The sequence below is a fragment of the Aptenodytes forsteri genome, unplaced genomic scaffold (assembly GCF_000699145.1).
Source record: "Aptenodytes forsteri isolate BGI_AS27 unplaced genomic scaffold, ASM69914v1 Scaffold185, whole genome shotgun sequence".
NCBI classification, from domain to species: domain Eukaryota; kingdom Metazoa; phylum Chordata; class Aves; order Sphenisciformes; family Spheniscidae; genus Aptenodytes; species Aptenodytes forsteri.
The window spans coordinates 2403744-2413942 of NW_008796214.1; the positions used below are offsets into that span (position 1 = coordinate 2403744).

General features: G+C 37.9%; 1 protein-coding gene across 1 annotated transcript in view; it reads left to right on the forward strand.

Annotated features, from left to right (window-relative positions):
• Positions 1 to 10199, forward strand: part of CFAP36 (cilia and flagella associated protein 36) — a 21806-nt gene that overhangs the window by 1039 nt on the left and 10568 nt on the right. Inside the window, exons 2-7 of the mRNA XM_009288484.1 lie at positions 93 to 203; positions 4720 to 4767; positions 5676 to 5777; positions 6678 to 6792; positions 8578 to 8665; positions 9600 to 9651. Coding sequence (XP_009286759.1) covers positions 93 to 203; positions 4720 to 4767; positions 5676 to 5777; positions 6678 to 6792; positions 8578 to 8665; positions 9600 to 9651 — 516 coding nt within the window. The remainder of the gene's footprint in view (positions 1 to 92; positions 204 to 4719; positions 4768 to 5675; positions 5778 to 6677; positions 6793 to 8577; positions 8666 to 9599; positions 9652 to 10199) is intronic.

Below are 10199 nucleotides of genomic sequence, written 5' to 3' on the forward strand. Positions count from 1 at the left end.
GGTGGCCGCAGCTGGCGCCGTTCGAGAGCGTTCCCCCTGAAGGCTCGCCAGGCTTCGCATAGCCATAGTCTGCGCTTTCCCACCGTTTTTAGGGCGGGGGTGCCTCGCCCTCGGGAAGTCGGCCTCCCCTGAGCAAGCCGTTTTTCAAGGTGTGGCCATTTGCGTTCGTTAGCTCGCACAGGGGATTATGGCATGAGCTTACAGTATGACACCTAAACGAGTTCTTCGTTCTGCTGCACGTAATACCCTGATGTGGCTAGAAGGCAGTTGGAGGTCTTTAATGCTTTTCCATAGCGAGATGTTTTTCCTTAGGAAACTGGACAGTCCAATTAAAATAGCTGTCTGGCCAGTGGGACGAACGAGTAGAAGGCCCAAAGTTAAATTCCTGCAATTCTGTGAATGGTGGCAGTTAAGAGATGAGAAACCGTAAGTTAGTACCTCTCAAAAAATGATAGTCGGCACTAAAAAGTCAACGGTTATCAGTTACGTTTTGTAGGCTGTCCTGTACAAGAGTTTAGCTCGGAAGCAACTCTAGTTAAACTTCCTTTTCTTCCTCAAGAAAGAGCTGAGGGAATCATGGAATAATTTGGGGAACACCCTGGGTAAACTGGAAGTATAGGCAGTGAGAGGGGGGACTGGGATAGACCTGTAGCGCTATGTAAAGGTGCCTGAGGAGACCCATGTAGGTGTACGTATCTAGTGAGGAAAGGAGGACACGGACTTTCTGCAGTATAGATTTGGCTAAATTAGTTCTGCTGCTTACAGAACAAATTTTCTGCTGCCAGAGAACACCTGGATCCTTATGGTAGCAAAATAATTACAATTTGGGCAGGTCTGAAAGCATTGCCTAAGTCCTTTAGAAGAAAGAAGGCTTTCTTTTGTGATTATTGGGAAAAAAAGCATGTTTGAGAACATGATGGCCTGTGATCCTACCCAGCCTGCAGACATTCACACATGAGTATTAAAGCATGTTGCCGTAGACTAATTTAGGATTACTTTCTGTGGCTACTATGAACGAAATCTGTTCCTTTAGTATCACGTGACAGGACGTAGGCTTCACTAATAATTTTAACTTTAAAATACTGAAGTCATGAAACTAAGGCTTCCAAACACATTTTATTTCTAAAGACTTACTAACATGAAGCTCAAAGTAGAATGTTTCTTACTATTAATGTATTCTACCTGCTTGCGCTTACTCCTTCCTCCCCCCCCATCCTGCTGTGGGCTCCGGAACAGCTTCTGTAATGGTTGGCCTCAGTGGGGCCGGCCGTGTCTTTTGTTGTGCAGTCGTTCTTGTTAGGGCTCATTAAGAATTCTTATTTCATGTTCAGTGAAACAGATGCACCTCTGATTCAGATCACAGCTTCTAAACAAGTTGCTTCTCGGTTATCCTGAATGGTTTCTGTCCTTCCCAAGCTTTGCATGAGGCAAGATCATCGTGAGTACGTACGCCTTTCCCTAGTATGCTGGGAAATGAGAAAGTAAAGCTGCTAGACTCTTTACAGCTAGAAAGCAATAGAGAAATCTAGGCTAGAAGTTTTCCCTTGGAAAGTCTGCCTAAAATTGAGGTTGGTCAAGCACTTTGATTATCATGCAAAGGGTCTAGGTTTAGGAATCAGAGGGAATTGATTATCCTTCTCTGGAGCAATGATCTCTCTTCAGAAGGTTGAGGGGAATTTACTGGCAGTAAGAAGATTTATGGAACCTCTGTAAATTTCCATGTAGTGTGAGGCAGGCTTATATAACGGCCGCTTCCTGCCAGTTTGCTTCTACATAAGAAATTCGAGGAGCAAAGCAGAGAAATCACTCGCAGTAAATGATCTTCCAAGGTATCATTTGTGCTACAGAGTGCTGTTGGACAACTCTCAGAAGCTATTGAGAAAAAAGAAAAGGCTAAAGAAGTGTTACTGCAATGCTAGGGTTGCTAAGAAGTACAGTTAAAGAAACTTGAAGTTTTAGTTGCAGATACCTGTGCTATTTGCTTTTCCTTTCTATAAATGTACTGTGCTGATTCCATTGCTGTTTTATTTACTGAGATATTTTGTCAGGACAGAATTCTTTTCATTCTCCAAACATTTAGTCTTTGGGCTGAACAAGCAAATTAGCAACATTCTAATTAACTGACAATAATTTGTGATTCCTCAAAAACAGAATTTGAGTTTTGGTAATTGATATGTAAGGAATTTATTTTGGAACTGTAGTTACTTAGGCCAAGTCCTTGCACTTCAACTTATAAAAGATCCTCATGGTTTCTATCTGTTGATAATTGTTTGCTTTCTCTCTCCCCTCTTTCTGGGGACTTGATTAATTTCTCCTGGCTTCATTAATTTCCTTTTATGCGGCTGTGAAACTGAAGTTAAATCCGTGGGTATGTATTTAAGGCGAGAGGGCTTTTCAGTTTTATTCAGATGTTCCAAGGTATTAACTGAAACCTCATTTGGACATAGATAAGCTTGATAATAGTTCTGGGCACCAGAAGATAAAGACAAGGTACAAAAGGAATAAACAGATATTGTTGCCTGTGACTCCCTTCCCTGCCAGCACAGAGCTGCCTCACCAGTCAGTGAGAACTGGGGGAGAAAGAGAAGAGTTCCCTCAGGTTTGCTTACCGGCTCTTGTCTGCGAGGTCAAATGAGTCAGTGGCTCAGTCTGGCAGGGAGAACTCAAATTTAACGCTCATCCCGTTTGAGGGGTCCTAGCAAAGATTTTCAGTTTTAACAGGAAAATGATGAGTTTGTCTCCCAGGATGTCTGGGTCCCCTGGCTTATCTTGATACGGTGGTTCTTCTGATCTTCGTTCCTGTCAGGCGACCAAAGACTCTGTGGCAAAATCTTAAAGAAAATAATGACTACGTGATTGAGGAGCCCTGACTCAAGAAAATCCAAGGTCTCTATTCAAAGTACTGCTTAATGCCACTTAACTCAGAGGAGATGCTGACTGCAGCTTGCTTTACTTGGTGCTTCATCCTCTTTTTGTTCAGAGCCTGAAAACAGAGAGCAGTTTGCACAGGCTTTCCACTCTGCTTTCCATGTTGTCCTGCAGCTGTGGGAGGAGGAGGAGGAGGACTTGGAAGAATCCCCCTGGCAGTGTGAGGCTAGCTGTTGGCACGGACACTGACTGAGGAGTGACATCCCTGTGTCACCCCTCCTTCGGGTGCCCAGGGCAGGAAGGAACAGTAGGAGGTAGAAGGGAACAGAGAAGCTAAGACAAAGGTTGGGGTCTGCAAGAGCTGTAAGGGGATCCCCCAGAGGGGAGGAGATGCAGAAGACAATAGAGGCAGTTAAGTGGCTTCACCCTCTTGGGTATGGTAATATGGTGGTTGCCATAGGAGCTGAATTTTTTTAGAGTAAGATTTATAGTACTTTTTCTACTGTGTGAATTTATTCCTAGATATTTTTAAAGCTTTTTTTTTTTTTTTAAAATCCCTTCATTAAAAAAATTTCCCTTATGCAAAAATGAAACAAAAGCAAATGTTGGTTCTTCAGATTGTCATTTAAAAAGCAAGTTTCCCTTGCTTATTTAGAGGGCCTGAACCGTTTGATTAGATTTCTATCATTGCATTGCTGTAAGTTGTTAGAAAGTGATGCAAGTACTTTCTGTTTTAGGAACAGCCATCTTGCATCACACCGTATCAAGGTTCAGAGCGACATTGCCTCAGGGCTGTCACAGCTGGGAAATGATGCTTTCTAAAAGTCACTCTAAATTTGTGTGAAAGTTACACTAATTCTATGCACATCGGTACCATCTTCTGTCAGCGATGTCATGTATATATGAAGAATAAATCACGCTCGTTCACCAATTTAAGCAGAATTTCCATTCTTCAAATGACTTCAAAGCACGCACATGGGAAGTGACTTGGCCAACATATAGTGGCTAATGTTGAAGGGGATTGAGGAAGTCTTATTTCTAAGCCTCTGCTTTAATTGCTAGGTTTTACATTACCTCTGTTCATTGCTGACATGATAAAAATGTAAATTAAAAAAACTCAAACCCTAGTTTTCAGTTTCTCTTATTTTCAGCTTCTTCCATCTATTCTGCAGTGTAGAGATCATTAGCTTGATATTTCCAGTCAACAGTTCTTAATACGAACTTATATGAATATGATTAATATAGCCTATATTATACAGATGTCCATTTTGTCTAAATCAGGATAGATGTAATTAAAAAATAACTTACCTGCAGCAGATTTCCTCTTTGGGGTTATCTGTTTTTATGCAGGCAGGAACTCATTTTCCTTCATTGCCTTGGCTTCTCGCTAAATGAATGGCATTTTAAAAATACTGGTTTAAGTCATTAATACATCCTCCATGTAAATCCATGGAGAGAGAGAGGAATGTCCTGCTTTATGTATGTCATCTGCCATCTTAGAAAAACCTTACACAAGTTCATGGTAGTTCTTATATTGTCTTACTTTTTAGTGCACATATCTGCTGAATCCTCAACTTGCTTAGAAATCTGCTTCTATTATGAAGATATGTTTTCCCGGTATTATATTATGAAATTTAATTACATTAAATACCAAAAGTATGTGCTTAGCCTGAATGTGTGGAAAAAGACATTATTATTATCAATCATGGCCTCTATTTTCATATGATTGAAGATATTACCTTGTAAAGGTTAATCTTTCTCTTTAAGGCATAAGTTAATTTGTGGTGTTTACACTAACTCCAAAATGTGTGTGTGGTTCCCCCCCCCGCCCCCTCCCGTTTTTGATTGAAGAAGAACAAGTTGTCTTATACAGAAATTTATCAGGAGTACCAAGCTCTGGTGAGTGTTATTCACTATTTGTGGTAGATTTCTAAGAAATATAATTTAAAATGTTAAAGTAGTATTTAGATGACTGTGTTATCATTGATATTGCCTGTTATAAATGTTGTTTAGAAATCCTTTGAGTCATAGTTGTCATATGCATTTTTGTGCTTAAACACCAGATACGTAGAAAAACTAACAGTCACATCTCTTATGCTGTCTTACATTTTTTTCATTAAAATTAATATATCTGCTAGCTAAAATGCTGTACTTAGAAGCTTGATAATGTTCGTATTTTCTGTCAAGTTAAAATGCCAAACAGCACGATGTCTGAGAACGTGTATAACTTGTATTTTGTTCACTAATAAGTCTGGTAAATCTTTTGAATTAACTTTCAATTATCAGAAAAAACTACAGGGGATTTTTGGAGCATGCTTAAAATACCTATAAACCAACGCATGCAGATTTCTAAATTTTTTTTTTTTTTTTTTTTGGTAACAAGGCTTGATAATACTTGATGTTAAAAAGCATCAACTGAATAAATACAGACCAACATCCATTTTTGCTCTGACCCTGAAGGGTTTCAGGCACACAGGCTGGCAAAAAGCCTTTTACCTACAGGGCCAAAAATGATGAGGAATACTACCCAGCAGTCTGGGGAAAAGGTAGAGAAGTGAGATTCTTGGAAATTGGAGAAGCTAAATTAAGAAGTAATCAAATTTGGCAATAAAAATGCTTATTTTGAACAGTTCATGAAAGTAAATAAAGCCTGACCCATCAGAAAAATCAGTTATACTACTGCAGTGCTTTTCCTTTGAGTTTAAAAAAATACAATGTCAGCAGAAAAGAACTTACAATTATGAAAAAATTTCATATGATTCTTAGGGAAAAACCTCTTAGAAAGTAAGGCTTATACTTTCTTACAGGTTGAAAAATTATTAGAAGACTATCTTAAAGAAGTTGGAATTAATGAAGAGAAATTTCAAGAAGCTTTTTCATCTCCTCTTGCAAAGACACACACTTCACAGGTAAGTTTTCCTTTGTTTAGGAATATGTAGATTTAATTTTTAGCTTTATCTTTTCACTAATATAGCAGGGTGGAGATGAAACCTTGAAAAGTTTTCTTGTTAGAACTGTAATTTTCTAAAACATAAGGTGTTTGTTTATATTGCGAACTTTGACCAGAAAAATGTGTGTCTTGAAAATAACGACAGATGTTTGTGTGGTGTCAGACACCTTTTGAGATTCATCTTCTATGCTTTGTATTTTCTAAAACAAACCTCTAAGCTTAGGGTGTTTCTGCCACCTTTATTTGCATATTTGTCAGCTTTATGTTGGTCTTCAGTCCGTTTACAATAGCAAACTTAAAGATTAAAACAATAGACATATTCCATAAAAGAAAAGATGTTTTCCTCTGATTTTATAATAAACCAGTAAAATCTGTAAGACAAACATTGGCCTTGAGAAGACAAGGCGTGGTTAGGCAGCCCTTCACCTGCTCAAAGATATCTTTCAGAATTGTCTCGGGTATATTGGGCAGAGCAGTGGGAGCTTCTGCTGCCAGTTTAAATTGGGCTTTGTTGACCTATCTCCTCCTAGATGTTCTTCAGAGTGCACATTCCTCACTCAAGCTTACGCATTTGTTCAGGAACTCGAATGAATTGCAGTTGCAAACTTACACTGGGAAACCCTCCAGGTTTTGTGATAGTATTATTGTGATAGACGTGTTGATCTAAAGGCATAAACCATCAAATTCTTTTCTTGATTACTAGCTCAACTTGTATGGCTGGAAAAATAGACAGGAGAATTAAATATAATTATTAAAAACATGCTCCACAGAATTTAAATCTTAATATGATTTCAAGCAGACCGAGATGGTAATGATTTCTCTAGGGTTTTTAATTTTGTGCATACCTTCCCTCCCACAGGCCATTTTGCAAACAGTGTTGGCAGCAGAAGATTTTAGACTATTTAAAAAAATGATGGTACAGAAAAATATTGAAATGCAATTGCAAGCTCTTAGAATCATTAAAGAAAGAAATGGTAAGAAGTGGTAAATGTGGGGTTTCACTTCTCTTCAGCTTTTTAGCGTTCTTTTGATGACTACGTAATCCATTCATAAATGAGTATCGAATACTGGTTCCGTTCCAGTTCAAGTTAATGGACATGTTGATAAAGGCATAAACCATCAAATTCTTTTCTTGATTACTAGCTCAACTTGTATGGCTGGAAAAAGACAGGAGAATTAAATATAATTATTAAAAACATGCTCCACAGAATTTAAATCTTAATATGATTTCAAGCAGACCGAGATGGTAATGATTTCTCTAGGGTTTTTAATTTTGTGCATACCTTCCCTCCCACAGGCCATTTTGCAAACAGTGTTGGCAGCAGAAGATTTTAGACTATTTAAAAAAATGATGGTACAGAAAAATATTGAAATGCAATTGCAAGCTCTTAGAAAACATGCTCCACAGAATTTAAATCTTAATATGATTTCAAGCAGACCGAGATGGTAATGATTTCTCTAGGGTTTTTAATTTTGTGCATACCTTCCCTCCCACAGGCCATTTTGCAAACAGTGTTGGCAGCAGAAGATTTTAGACTATTTAAAAAAATGATGGTACAGAAAAATATTGAAATGCAATTGCAAGCTCTTAGAATCATTAAAGAAAGAAATGGTAAGAAGTGGTAAATGTGGGGTTTCACTTCTCTTCAGCTTTTTAGCGTTCTTTTGATGACTACGTAATCCATTCATAAATGAGTATCGAATACTGGTTCCGTTCCAGTTCAAGTTAATGGAAAACATTCAGTTGATTTTACTGGGACTAGGATTTCAATACTTAGTCCTTGGCTTGTATTCTCAGTGACAGCTGTCTATATTCCTTTTTAAATTAACAGATCTTTCAGTTCTGTTTGTCTAAATTTTTCTGTGAAACTTGACTTGGTTTTTTGTTAAAGAATTTTGGTGATAATTTTGAGCGTTAAAGCAATTATATCAGTTCATCAACAATGACAATATTGATTGAATTATGCTACTTGCATAGCAATGATGCTGTACTATCTGCTGTGCTTACTTTGCCATTCACACTGTACAGTTACATATGAAAACTCCATATAGAAAGCAGAAGTTAGGGCCTTTATCACGCTAATACATGCGTGCTTTTAAAGAAGAGAGAATAATTTACACCCAACTTTGCTGCTCTCTTGATGTTTCTGAAAGGCTTTTCATCTACCCACTCCTTTCTTCCATGCCTTTAGTTTTATCATTTTGTTTTGCCTTCTTACTGCATGCATGTTTTTTCAGAGAATAATTTTTAAATTTCAAATTTCATATAACAGCTAAATTGGAAAATGGTTCAGTTAGCCATAGCTGAATTGCAGTCTATAGGAAATGCTGGTCAATGCAGGCTATGGCTTATGCTTTGCCCTTAGATGTCAACACTTTCATAGTTCAGAAACCTTTGCCTTTTTGCTACTAGCAACTTGATGCCCAGGATCTAGAATCTTTCTGTTAGCCATGGCTGAATTGCAGTCTATAGGAAATGCCATATAATGGTCAATGCAGGCTATGGCTTATGCTTTGCCCTTAGATGTCAACACTTTCATAGTTCAGAAACCTTTGCCTTTTTGCTACTAGCAACTTGATGCCCAGGATCTAGAATCTTTCTGGAGACAGTTACAGAGGGGAAGAATTAGATGGGTGTTTGGGGTTTTGTTTGTTTGTTTGTTTGTTTTTCCTCCTCTCTGCCTGAAGAATGATGCCAAATGGAGCACAAAATAATTTTCTTTAGAGTAATGCATAAATTTTGTCATGGTTTTTTATAGGTGTGTTGCCCGACTGTTTGACAGAGGGTTCTGATGTATTCAGTGAAATTGAACAAGAAGAAATGAAAATACTGAGGGAGGTTCTAAGGTAAAAAATGAATCAGTCCTACTTCGTACATTATTTTAAAATAAAGAATAAAGGTATGTAGGACCTAATTCTTCCAGCCTTTTCCAGGAAACTGCCTTCATCTTACAGATGACAGGAATGTTCTTGTCAAAATCCTACCTAAGAGAAAATGAATGGTGCTAGACAGTGGGTGCGATCAGGAATATTTAAAGACTGAGAGATAACTGCTCCGCCACGATGAACTGTCTTGGTGATGCATGGAATGATGTGGAACTTTAAGAGTCCCATCATTTCCATTCTCCCCTGAATCTCCAGGTAGACCTAAAGTTAGACCTGGGTTAGATGTCTCTGGTTAATAGGAGCACACTAGCTCTAATCCACTCAGGGAACACCCTAAACCTTAAAGCCTTGGAAAGGCAAATTCTGCTTTTGCAGTAGGCTTTATTCCTTTCTACAGCTTCCTCCTTAGTTGCGTTCAATGACTGTTGCTATGATCTAAGATGATGTGTGGGGACTGATACAACTTCTGTAGATACTCCTCCGCTCCCAGTTCACGTATATATAAACATAATCTTAAACAAATAATAGCAGATTAATCCATTCACGTTGTATTAAATTATGCTATTTTCCCTCTGTATTCTGGAAATACTTTCCTTCCTGTCTTTAAACGAGCAAATGAAACAAGGGATAGATAAGCCCTGGAAATTCTTACACGATTATTTTTGCACAGGAAAAAATAGATTGAGGACAGTGGGTTCTGTGTGTTTATCATAATTATTTATTTCTATTAAGAGTGCATTTTCATTTAAGTCATGGAAGTATTTTGGATACTAACAAATTCATATTATCTTGTAATGGTTTCGATAGCCCTCAAATATTTAAGCAATGCTAAATTTACCTAAAAGTCACTAATACTAAAGAAGTTTTGAGTATTTACTTGTGTTTTGTGCTACAGAAAATCTAAGGAAGAATATGAAATAGAGCAAGAAAGAAAGAGGACTGAAGAAGTGAGTATCTTACCTTTCCAGATGAGTTATGTTGATGATTAAGAAATACTCTGATATTCCTGTCCTGGGTGTCGACTGTATCACTTTAAGGCAATGTGTACCATCCTAAGCAAACAAAAGGTCTGTCAGGAAGGTCTTACTGACACTTCTTTTTGAAAGGTCTGTTCTGTTGTTTACGTTTTTCTTGATGGTATCATTGACGCTAGTGCTATACATGATACCATTAACCATCAGCCATCTGGTAGAGCTCATGCGATAAGCTCTTCAGTATCTGAATTCTAAAATCCTGGTAACGGATGTCAACCTTTCAAATCCAGAGAACATCTGAATTACTAATATTGTCAAGATCAAAGAGACTTCAAAGTATAAGCTTCTTAGAGATTACAGCATTCATAATCCTTCAGGAATTTTAAGGATCACTTCATAGACACTATAGTTATTCATTAAGTCTGCACAATACTGCCTGAACCTAATCACCAGGAACCAGAAATCCTCTCCAAGTTAGACCATCACTTGGTGTCTGTCCTGGTTCCGGCTGGGATAGAGTT